This window comes from Diabrotica virgifera, chromosome 9 (genome assembly GCF_917563875.1).
Source record: "Diabrotica virgifera virgifera chromosome 9, PGI_DIABVI_V3a".
NCBI classification, from domain to species: domain Eukaryota; kingdom Metazoa; phylum Arthropoda; class Insecta; order Coleoptera; family Chrysomelidae; genus Diabrotica; species Diabrotica virgifera.
The window spans coordinates 10,670,134-10,683,300 of NC_065451.1; the positions used below are offsets into that span (position 1 = coordinate 10,670,134).

At 34.1% G+C, this 13,167-nt stretch overlaps 1 protein-coding gene across 3 annotated transcripts in view; it reads left to right on the forward strand.

Moving 5' to 3' along the window:
* LOC114346985 (protein pangolin, isoforms A/H/I/S-like) overlaps positions 1-13,167 on the forward strand; it is a 218,491-nt gene that overhangs the window by 168,626 nt on the left and 36,698 nt on the right. For all 3 annotated transcript variants that reach the window (XM_050661183.1, XM_028297732.2, XM_050661184.1), the window contains exon 6: positions 5,321-5,390. In XM_050661183.1, the coding sequence (XP_050517140.1) occupies positions 5,321-5,390 (70 nt within the window). The remainder of the gene's footprint in view (positions 1-5,320; positions 5,391-13,167) is intronic.

The following is a 13,167-nucleotide window of genomic DNA, read 5'->3' on the forward strand; positions in this document are numbered from 1 at the left end:
ACACCAAATAGTTTAAAGTGCTGGGTACAAATAATTTTTAAATTTGAATCATTATGAATCATATCATAAATTAATCAAAATAACTGTGCCGTTTCATATTTAACTTCAAATATCTTGAAAACTAATGACTTTATCGTTACCAATGAGGAGTATATTATTTACGTAGAAAGTATTGGTGAATGTAAAAATGGCACTAAAATAGTAATTCCTCCAGTGGCGTAGAATTTGAGAAGGGTCAACGATTCACTCCCCTGTCGTACGCCTCTGGTAGTAGCTAGAAACGTTTGTTTATCATAATTTAGTAGGGTGTATAGTAGTCGCACTTTCTGCCAAGTATGAAAAGGATACGTCGAACAGTCTTAAAATGCTGAGCAAAAATAGTTTTTAAACGTTTAAATAAAACACCCTGTAACTCAGTAAGGAACCACATTTTATTTAAGTGTTTTAGGTTAAATCTTTGTATTTTGTGCTAAGGTTTCTCCAGTTACTATATGGACAATTATTAATGAAACACTCTGTATACCAAGACAGCGAAGAACAAAACGTCTGTCTTGTATTTGCTCTGAGGGTTAGTCGGACGGCGGTGTGAACGCATTAACCGGACGGTGGACTGAACGGTTTTAGCGGCTCTGATTTCGCACCAGAACAATAGAAAACTTAACGTACATAAAAATGGACGGATCCGCTTTAAATAATTAAACGATTTAACAAAACGATTTAACCTGTTTTTTTTTTAAATTCACACTTGATATAACTATAAGAACAACATGACATCTTAAAAATTTCCCAATCTCAGTTAATTACCCGCTTTTAATTTTTTAAATTGAGTTTGAAAGCTTGTTCACTCATCTATACGAAAACCTGATTCTTCCTGGCCGAGCTCAAAAGAGACAGAGAAGATAACTTCAAATTTTTCATATAGGAAAACAAATTTCCAAAACTGGACGAAGGTCCGGTTCACTACAACCAAGCACGAAATAGATAATTTTGGAAAATCCACAAGGAAAGAAAAATTTTTCCTGTAATTGGCTGTATACCATCAATCACAAAAATTGGAATAAATCCTTTGTAAAAGGTATAAAATTTTATTAAAATCACTATTTTATTAAGATATTAAAAAAAAGGGCTACATCAGAACAAAACGTTTTCGATTGTATTACAAAATCATCAGTGTAAGACAGTCTGGATGCTAGCTGCCGTAAAGTCATCGAAATGTAAACAACTCAATTTTTTGTATCCCACATGTTGGGAAGTTAAATACCTTACCTTAGGGCATTATTCCTGTTGCCATTTGCCCCTCACAAGGCATTTTATGTAAATATGCATCTATAAAGCATAAATTTTATATTTGAAGGGTTACTACCCCGATATTTCTTTGGTGGCTCAGCTAGCATCCAGACTGTCTTACACTGATGATGATTTTGTATAAAATCGAAAACGTTTTGTTCTGATGTAGCCCTTTAGGGATTTTAATAAAATTTTATACCTTTTACAAAGGATTTATTCCAATTTTTTTAATTTTGGAAAACTTTTTCTTTGGCATTACTATTCTTAAGATCTTGTATTACATTGTATATATTCCATTCATCTTATTTAAATTGCTAATAATCAAATAAATCAAAACTGATAGGAAATGTATGTAAATGCACTATTATGAAGGCAGTTATTGATGTGGAGGTCACAATAATTAATAAGATCTCGAGATTGTATTATTAATTGGATCAGCTAGCTCATGTTGCATGTTTACAAAACTTTTTTCGAAATGTACGAACAATGTCTACAGGTGTTTATAAATATAAAACGTAAAAAGGACTTAAGTGTTACGCAAGAAACAATTGCCATCTGGACAAGTTGAACAATGTAATAATCGTTAGTATGTTTTGTCGTTCACTGGTTTATTCTTAAAGATGCGACAAGCTTGTTTTGAACACTTGTTTTGAAGTCGTGTGCTGAACTTCCTTTTTTTATCTTGTCCGGACATATCATAATATTGCATATATTCAATACAATATACAGTACTGGTATAATACCGCAAGAATGGTTGCTGTCTACGTTTGTCACCATACCGAAGAAAACTAAGGCAATGCAATGTTCAGATCATCGAACAATCTCCTTGATGAGTCACCTGCTTAAAATATTTCTTAGAGTCATCCACAACCGAATCTATCAAAAACTAGACATCGGTATTAACGATACACAGATGGGATTCAGAAAAGTATTAGGTACAAAGGATGCTCTCTTTGCCTTGAACGTTCTAACACAGAGATACCTAGATGTTAACCAAGAGGTACACGCCTGCTTTATAGACTTTGAAAAGGCATTTGACAAAGTACGCCACAGTAAACTCAAAGAAATCCTGGAGAGGAAGAACATTGACACCAGAGACATACAAATAATATTAAATCTGTACTGGAATCAGCGAGCTAATATAAAAATGGAAGACCAAACATCGGACGAAATAGAAATACGTAGAGGGGTACGACAGGGTTGTATATTGTCACCGCTCTTGTTTAATATCTACAGCGAACAAATATGCCAAGAAGCTATCAATAACATTCGATATGCTGACGATACTGTGATAATGGCAAGAACAGCGGAAGATCTACAACATCTAGTTGAAAGTATGAATGAGATCTGTAATTACGGCATAAGGATGAACGTCAAAAAAACCAAATATATGACCTTCAGTAAGAATCCAATAAATGACACTAGTATCACAATAAACGGTACCCAACTTGAAAAAGTAAACGAATACAAATACTTGGGAACCCTTATCAATGAAACAGGTGACCAAAATCACGAGATAAAAAGACGTATTTAAATTGCCAGGTCTACTTTTATAAAAATGAAAAAATTATTTTGTAATCGTGATATTAGTATTCATCTACGAACTAGAATGTTAAAATGCTATGTATTCAGTACTTTGCTCTACGGTGTTGAGTCATGGATTCTTAAACAGAGGAATATTAAAAATCTTGAAAGCTTTGAGATGTGGTGCTACCGCCGTATACTAAGAATAAGTTGGGTGGATAAAATTACAAATGAAGAAGTAATACGCAGAATAAATAACGAGCCAGAAGTTCTACTGAATATAAAAAAGAGAAAACTTGAATACTTAGGCCACCTGATGAGAGGACAACAGTACACATTCCTACAAAATAAAATGCAAGGAAAAATCCAAGGACGAAGAAATCCAGGCCGTAGAAGAATGTCCTGGATGAGAAATTTGAGAGAGTGGTTTGGCTGTACCACTTACGAATTGTTCAAAACAGCAGTAAATAAAATTAGAATCGTCCTAATGATATCCAATATCCGATAGGAGAGGCACTCAAAGAAGGACATATCATTCTTATTTCGACTCAGTATCTAGATGGTGGCCATTGAGAGTATCGTACAATTTGTGGAACAATGTCTAGTGCCTTACTCTGTCATAAACTGCTGTCAAATCTATGAAAGCAGCCCCCGTTATAAGATTTCTTCGAAACTTTCTTTAATGTGTTCTGTTAGTGCGAGGACTTGGCCAGTGCAAGATTTGCCAGGTCTGAATCCTCCTTGTTCTGGGATGAGATGGTCTTTAGCTATTGGGATTTTTCTCGGTCCTTTTTTGGTTTTAACAAAGCTATTTCTTTAGATTTTCTTCATGATTTCAGAATGTCACAGGCTTTACAGTACGTCTTATAGAGCCACAAAATCCATTTTTTTTTGTTGTTTGTTCTAGATGTTGTGTTTGTTCATTGCATATAGGTACCATCCATACCTGCGAATTTCCTGTTTTTAGCCTATTGATACCGTTATGGAATTCGTAGGTGGTTTGTCTCTTGTAAAACTATGATGTGACCAAAATGTCCTGATTTAGTCTTCTTGTAGTGTTTGAGTCTCTATATCGGATTTAGTTCGTCTATTCACAAAGAGTTAAGTATTGAATTGGTTTGCTGTAACCAAGCAAGGTGGTTTATAATCCTTAGGATCATCGCCAAGTTTTTTAATGTCCATTTTTTCAAGGGCTTCTTTCCACTTTTCCTTTCTAGCTTGTTGGAGTAGGGCTGCCCATTTCTTAGCCAAAAGGGTCAGCTGCATAGAGGATTTCGTTTGTTCTCGTTAGTTCTTTGGACTCACTGGACATCCCAGGAACATATTATTGTTTACATAACCCTGGGGATAACTTTCCTAGTCATTCTGAAGACGAATAATGTAATATCCTCCTAATAATATAATATCCTTCTGCAGAACCGGTTTTGTCTATGGGTTTTTTATTGTATTGTCTATGGATTTTTACTACATGTAAGACAGACTTTTAGAGAGAGGGAATTAAAGCATTCATGCCTTAAAGTCCCATGTTTTGTATGGTTTGTATGATTCGTCCAACCTTTTCTCCAGTTTTCACGATTATTAGAGTTTCATAATTTAAACTAATTCAAATAAAATAGGTCTCAAAATGAATCTTCAGAAAACAAAAATAATGAGTAATGAACAAACTAATCTTGTTATTGACAACGTCAGTCTTGAAAATGTAGACCACTATATATATCTTGGACATACCATTAAAATCGGCAAAGAAAACCAAATAGCCGAAATAAAAAGACGCATACAATTGTCTTGGGTAGCTTTCGGCAAGTTAAGCTTTATCTTGAAGAATAGAGATATACCAATGTGTCTAAAACGTAGAGTTTATGACAAATGTATCTTGCCTGTAACTACATATGGACTGGAGACCATGGCCTTTACAAAGAAAACCTTAGAGCAGCTCAGTACAACTCAAAGAGCGATGGAGAGGGCCATGCTAGGGATTAGTTTGAGAGACAAAATTCGAAATATCGACATTCGTGAAAGAACAAAGATTACTGATGTCGCAGAACGTATAGCAAGGCTCAAGTGGCAATGGGTCGGACATGTTGCCCGAGATAATCCCGAAAAATGGACACAGAGACTAACAAACTGGAGACCAAGAGAGAACAGGCGAGGAGTAGGCAGACCGCAGAAGAGGTGGGCAGATGATATCAAACAAGTCGCGGGCAAACAGTGGATGAGAATTGCCAAGAGTAGAACTCGATGGAAGCAAATGGAAGAGGCCTATGTCCAGCAGTGGACGAACACAGGCTGAAGAAGAAGAAGAATTTAAACTTAACCAAGCAACAACTGATGTTGTCAGTATTAATCACTTTTCCTCACTTGTCTGTTGATATTTTGTTTTTGATAAAACATACATACAATATAAAACTTCCTACACCTTTTGTTGACATTGTAAATTTCGAAAAAAGGCATTTTATACCATTTATATATTTTTTCATGTTATATTTATCATACATTTTCCATAAACTAGGTAATAGCATGAAGAAATGCCGGGCGAGATATGGATTAGATCAACAGAGTCAATGGTGTAAACCATGCAGGTAAGATTTTCTTCTTCTTTTATCTATATGTAATTTAGAGTTGCACGCCTTTTGTTCTTTATTTTTGTGGGTATTTTTATTTCAATCTTATAACCAAAGTGTGTATATATTATATATTGTATGTGTAAGGGTCCATTTGATTAAAAATATTGACATGATCCACCAAAAGTTGATAGTTTGATGGATATTTAGAATTCAAAAAGTAAAAAAGTGAGGTACGTGTAATCTTCTGGCTCAGGTATAGTGTTAGGGTTTTCAGATCGCGGAAACGCACCTAACACGATTAAACAACCACTTACGCAGCCGGGACCAATGGCTTCACGTGTCCTCCGCAGCACGATAGCAGCTTAATTAAATTAGAAGTTAGAACATTTCTAGGGTCAGTGTCGGGGATTGAATCCAGGCGCTCCAACTTAGCAAAACCAATACCATAGCCTCTGAGCTACGGCCTCCACGAAAATTCAAAAGTAAAAATTAAATACCAGTATTTACTTGCCACAAGTTCGTCGGATTTTAACTGTTTATCGTTAGTTTTTGTTCTAGTAGTATGTAGTACCAAATTTAACTGGACTAAAATCCTTAAATCTTGTAGCCTTCCTTATTCGTTAAGTGACTTATTATCGTAGACCTGACGATGGGCTGTAATTCTAGATCCTGAAACCAGTTCTTAATAAGTCTCTTATTTTTTCTTATTACTTTTGAAAAACGGACTCAAACAAACAGTTCGTCATCTGGACTAACCCTTTGAATCTTGTTCAACAGTTGTTCCTGTATGATATCTAGTTTTCTTAGTTTTATTTGATGTGTTTCTAGCGTGGACTGTCAATCGTCATCATCAATTTTACTGCTAAACATAGGCGTTGTCCAATCTTCTCCATCCACGTCAATCCTGAGCAGTTCTGAGACCGTTGTTAAGAGTTCCTTTTATGTCAGTTCAATACGTCAGCGATCGTCCTCTACTACATTTATCAGTTCTTGGTCTTCATTCCAGCAGATTTGTGTCCACCACATATCCCTGAGTTTGTCGATATGTCCTTTGTGTCGCCTATCCACTAGCAAGATTTTTGTCTTTGCTTTATTTAATTCCAGATGTTTTATTCTCCATCCACGTCAATCTCTTCCAATCTTCTCCATCCACGTCAATCCTGAGCAGTTCTGAGACCGTTGTTAAGAGTTCCTTTTATGTCAGTTCAATACGTCAGCGATCGTCCTCTACTACATTTATCAGTTCTTGGTCTTCATTCCAGCAGATTTGTGTCCACCACATATCCCTGAGTTTGTCGATATGTCCTTTGTGTCGCCTATGCACTAGCAAGATTTTTGTCTTTGCTTTATTTAATTCCAGATGTTTTATTCTCATTTTTAACATTCTCTCTAGAACGAGACAAACTAGAACCGAAACAAATGAAATGCAAAGATTAACGGGGTCATAGCTACAGTACGTTCACAAAATAAAGCATAGAGAACTGCCCAATAGCTAGGAAAGAAGAATAACTGTGACAGTCAATTTGCCAGACCATAGCCACCTTTACTTTACAAGCCATGAAGAGAAAAAGGCAACGTCGCAATTGATTACATCGGTAGTCTGACTTTCGGACTACCGCTTTCGAAACTACGATTTTAAAGTACAAATTCTGGTAAAATTTATAGTATTTTTGAGTCGAACAAGAAAATATTATTAATTAGAAGTTTGTACAAAATAATATTAAAAGTAATTCCTTGTAAGTAACGTTTATTATACAAAAAAAAAAACCAATAACAAGAATATAAACGGGATTCATTTTTTTCGAATCCTAAGAAAACTAATAAATATTTTTCAAAAATTTAAACGCAGAATGGAAGATTACGTTAGGACCGAGGGCCGAAAGTCCCTGAAAACTTCTATGTTTATTTTAATAAATTACAGGGGTGAAAAACTAAGAAAATTTAGTGTGATTTTTAGTTTCAAATATGTCATTAAAAAAAACTTTTTATTTATTCTAAGGGACTTTCGGCCCTCGGTAATAAAGTAATCTTTCATTCTGCGTTTAAATTTTTCAAAAATACTTATTAGTTTTCTCAGGATTCGAAAAAAATGATTACATTTAAAATACAGGCGTCAAAATTTTGCATTTTGTTCCTTTCCACTTAAAGTTTGAACTGAAACACCCTGAATTGATAAAGAACAAATCTAGTTGTTAAACATAAGCGAATTAATAAAAAAAAAACAGAATGTTAAGAAAACCGGAGTCTATAGTTGGGTTTTAATTTCAGTATTTTATAAATGCCCGGCACACCATAAAAATTTAACTGGTTAGCAACAATATTATTACAGCGGTATTGTAAAAGAATTAAGCTATAACATATTGAAAAAATCACTTAAATCTGCCAACAGGTTTAGGAAATATAAGACATTAAAAATGACAAAATTTTTAAGTGGACGGATTTCTATATGCACGCAAGATTATATAAAAATATATTATATTGAACTGAAATCATCTTAATAACATAGTTTCTCTGTAAATACAGTGAACATTATTTAAAAACAAATGAGAACTGTCAGTATTAATCGGTCTACCAATAGATGTTGCCAAATTTCAACTTCATGGCTTGTTAAGTAAAGGTGGCTATGGCCAGACAAAAAAAGATAAATTGACAGACGGAAAACAACATTTATTGACGGAGGGAAAAGAAGACGAATTGGCAGACGACAAAGGAGGCAAATAATTGACAGTTGACACAATAGCTGACGATTGCAGAAAAGAAGATTTGACAGACAAAAAGAAGAAGAATTGTGACAGCCGAAGGGTAGAAGGGATTAGCCATATTGGGGTGGGTCTTGTGACGTCAGTGAATGAGGATTGTAATTATGCATCATAAAAAGAGGACACCACTGTTCTTCACGGTTGTTAGCAGTCACTGATCACTGTTTTTTAGCATCTTACAGATATATTAGATAGACATTATTTTGTATGGAATTAAACCACAGTTAATTGTAATGAGAATTACGTTTTTAATTTGTTTTGAAATTTCCAATCCGGAAACCGTTTACAAAAAATCTTAAAAAGATAAAACTATGAGTGGTCCTAACCTGTAAATGTTTACATTTGACTGGGTGGTAATACCAATTTGACAGTTGACTTGCTTGGCCTCGATCTTATAGGCATTAGCGAGGCATAAGATCGAGGCCAAGCAAGTCCAATTGGTATTGCCACCAACCGCAAATTGAACCGACGAAAAAAAAATAGAAATTAAATCCTTGTTACAGTCCATTATTGTGGTTTAATTCCCTGTAAAAATTATCTATGTCACAAAAAAATAGTTAGATATTCTGACAAGTTCTCTTTATCGGTTAGCTGACTCATAAAAATCTCAAACTACAAATGTTTGCAGTTGTCTGAACACTTGCAATTAATAATTAATAAATGATTATAATAAAAACAAATTTATTATTTAGCAGCCACAACTGCAATGTTTTTAATTAATTCTAATTGCAATTCATTGTTGACTAAACCCGTCAACCGAAAGTAATTTTTTAATCCGATCATTGGAGTAATTGATTAATTAAATTATAATTAATAATAATTTTGCATTATTTTCGAGTTTGATCCTGACGTAATCGATGATTTAGTTGTTTATTATTTCGTACATAGTTTCCAGGATATTATTCGTTAATCCGTGATGGAGATTCAAATTCAAGCGAAAATTCGATCATCATCATTAGCTGTTTTAAGTCCACTGCTAAACACAGGCCTTCCGTAAATAATTCCATTGCATCCGATCATGAGCACCCTGAATCCATTTGTGCTTGTGTCTAGGTCTCCATACTAAAATTTTCTTCGTCCATCTTTTATCTTTGGATCTGGCAACATGTCCCAGTTCCATTTCAGTGTTAAAATTCTTTAAACTGCGTCTGTAACACCAGTTTTTCTCCTGACTATTTTATTTGAAACTGTATCTCTGAGGGATATATTCAACATTGACCTCACCATTGATCTCTGAGCCACTTGTATTTTATTGATTACTTTTCTAGTAAGGGTCAATGTTTCTGCTCCATACGTTAAAACTGGGAGTACACATTGATCAAAGACCTTCCTTTCCAAGCACATGGGAATATCTGGTCTAAAAACTTCCATCAGTTTTCCGTAAGCCGCCCAAGTCAGTCCTATTCTCCTGTTTAACTCTGTTGTTTGATGATCTCTACCTAATTTAATCTCGTGGCCCAGATATTTATAGCTAGACACAAGGTTGGTCATGCATTGTGTTTTGTAAAATTAAATTTTATGGCCAACTCGTGTACAAGAGCTTTGAAGGTCTTGAAGAAGTTGGCAGGTATGATGTACCTGGTCTGCAATAAGCACTATGTCGTTTGCAAATCTCAAGTTGTTCAGAAACTTCCCATTTATGTTGACTCCAATATTTTTCCAATTATTGTTTCTCATAACACTATGTAACAAAGCGGTGAATAGTTTAGGAGAGATGGTGTCTCCTTGTCTAATACCTCTCTCCATGTGTGTCACCATAACACATTCTCACTGCAACTGCTGCGCCATTATATATTCCGAAGAAGAATTGTGTATCTATGATCAATACTGCAGCACTCTGTAAGAGCTCTTAACATGGAGCTATTCTGGACTGAGTCAAAAGCTTTCTCAAAGTCTACAAATATTAATATTAATAACTTGTTGTATTTTATAACTTTCTATATTCTACACTGTAATAATATCATGTTATTCATTTAGTCATTTAGTTTTATATATTACGTGAAGTAGTACCTTTCAAAGCTGTCATCAATTTTGAAATGTGTTACTTCATATGTCAAAATTAGACAATGTCATCTTTTTGATAAATGGACCCTTAACATTTATACACTTTGGTTATAATTTCCGCATATGGGTAGACACAGATGTTTGTTCCATACTTATTAACTAGAGAGCCTGTATGCGACCTTTTTTCTTGGTGTTACTTTATCTATGTGGAAAGACTGTTGGTTTTTTCATTATTATATATTTGTTGTAAGTAAGATTATTTTTGGAAGACACTATGTTACATGTTGTTTCACAATACATTGTGTATTCGATGTTTGTACCATACCAAAAATTTTTATATTCATTGGTGAAAATAGACAACAAAAATTTTCGGGTGTGCAGGTGCACGAAATTTTTTGGTATGGTTCAAATATTTCGGTCCACACTGTATTTGTTGTTTAAGTGACATCAGAAAATGTGTCTTCCCACAAAGAAAAGGACAAAATTGGCTTAGTTTTTGTGCACTGTTGTACACACTGCTGTTGAGTAGAACAATTGTTTTAAGTGCAGGGGGCTTAGAATTACCAAAATTTTTTCGATGTTCAAATAAGAATAGACACATTTTCTGATGATTGATATTATTGTGAGTTGCACTTGATACTTTGTTTTTATCATAAATGTTCGTTTTGGAATTGATTGTCTGCTCTACAGTGCGGTCTTTACAATTTTTTGCATATTCTATATCTTGCTTGACTGGTTTTATTGATAATATTTACACAGCAATACTGGCTACATTGTGATGACAATTTCCTCAATCATATTCAACAAACATAGCAAGGTTTTAGGTCTGTAAGATCACATACTGACGCTATATTTATAATGAGGCAAGTTCAAGAGAAATCACTAGAATACAACAAACCGGCGTATCTCTGTTTCGTGGACCTGAGGAAGGCATTTGACAGGGTCAAATTAATGGACGTTATCCACTTATTGTAGGACTCTAGGAATAATCAAAATGGTCGAAAATGTCTACGAGAACAACACAATAAAAGTTAAAGTAGAAGAGGAACTAACTGACCTAGTGAGTGGGTCAGTAGCAATGGGATAAGACAGGATGATTCCCTGAGCCCTGATCATAGATGAAATAATAAAAAACGTAGGAACAAAAAAAGAATACCAAAATTAAATACGCACTACTAATATCTCGAAAGTGAAGAGGATTAACAAAGTATACTGCACTAATGAAAACTTGGAACAGAAGTGGAATATCAAGTGAATAGAGCAAAGAGAGTCGCAGAATGCCTGAGTGAAGAAGTAAAAAAATCTGGAAAGGATAAAGACAGTTTACAAAACAGTTATCTGACCAATAATGGCACAAGTGGCAGAAACACAATAAGTCTTCTTTGGTTCAGTATTGTTTGTCTCAAGATCTAGTTCTTGTCTGTTATTTTATCACATGCCTTTTTTAGTAGTCAGTAGTCATGTATTCTTTACAGTGCTTTGTGTTATTCACTACATATCTGCTGATCCGATAGCATTTGTAGGAGGCTGTCTACTTTGTAACAACAAATTTGGACTGATGTAATCCTTCAGAATTCCGTAAGAATTTTATGGATGGACCGTGTGACTTATGTTGAGGTTCTACGTAGAATGGGCAAGGAATGCGTGACTATTAACACCATCAAAGAGCGCAAACTAGAATATCTTGGCCATGTTATGAGGAATGAACAGAGATATGGCTTGTTGCAACTTATTCTTCAAGGCAAGGTATTTGGAAAGAGAGGACTCAGAAGAAGAATAATCTTTTACTTGAAAACCTGAGAAAGTGGTTCAATGCATCGACAACCGGACTATTCCGAAAGCAGCAAGCAAAGTTAGGATAGCCTTGCTGATCGCCAACATCCGGAACGAATAGGCATCGTAAGGAGAAGAGTAATCCTTCAGTTAAAGGAGTGATAAAATTATATCCCAACAACGTCCCTATTGTAGACTTGATATAGGAATACATAAAAAATAAAGTCCGCGACAAGGATGCGTTGTTTCACCTAAAGTTTTCAGAGTCTATGGGTAATCTATGACCTGGAAAGGAGTAGAAAGATTCTGTCACCATAGTCCATGATCTACAAACATCAATATACAGAGTGAGTCTGTAATTTGGAATAAATTCAATATCTCAAATACTAATTTTTTTTTGAAAATTGCTCAGACCCGTCGATTAGTATTTCAAATTTTCCTTTTTGACATACAATAATAATGTATACAGGGTGTCCCAATTTAGAGATATGACATCGTTGATTTTCTTAAAAGGCAACACTGTCATTTTGATAACTATTTTGATAGGGTGTGTAAAGTTATACATAACTGCAAAATATCAAATTTTTATTGTCTACCATTTACAAGATAATAAAAAATAAGAAAGTTATGTCTGTAATTTGGAATAAATTCAATAATTCAAATACTAATTGTTTTTTTATACAGGGTGTCCCAATTTAGAGATATGACGTCATCGTTGATTTTTTCTTAAATGGCAACACTGTTATTTTGATAGGGTGTGTAAAGTTATACATAACTGCAAAATTTCAAATTTTATTCCCTACCATTTACAAGATAATAAAAAATAACAAAGTTATGAAAAACAAGTAATCAAATAATAATTGAACTTAATAATTATTTCAATTAAGCAAATGCTCATAATGTTGCCCTCAATTATTGTCAAATAGTCAATGGGCAACATTATGAGCATTTGCGTAATTGAAATAATTAAATTCAATTATTATTTGATTACTTGTTTTTCATAACTTTGTTATTTTCTATTATCTTGTAAATAGTAGGGAATAAAAATTTGAAATTTTGCAGATCTTTACACACCCTATCAAAATAGCTATCAAAATTTAAGAAAATCAACGATGACGTCATATCTCTAAATTGGGACACCCTGTATACGTTACTATTGTATGTCAAAAATGACAATTTGAAATACTAATCGACGGGTCTGAGCATTAAAAAAAACAATTAGTATTTGAATTATTGAATTTATTCCAAATTACAGA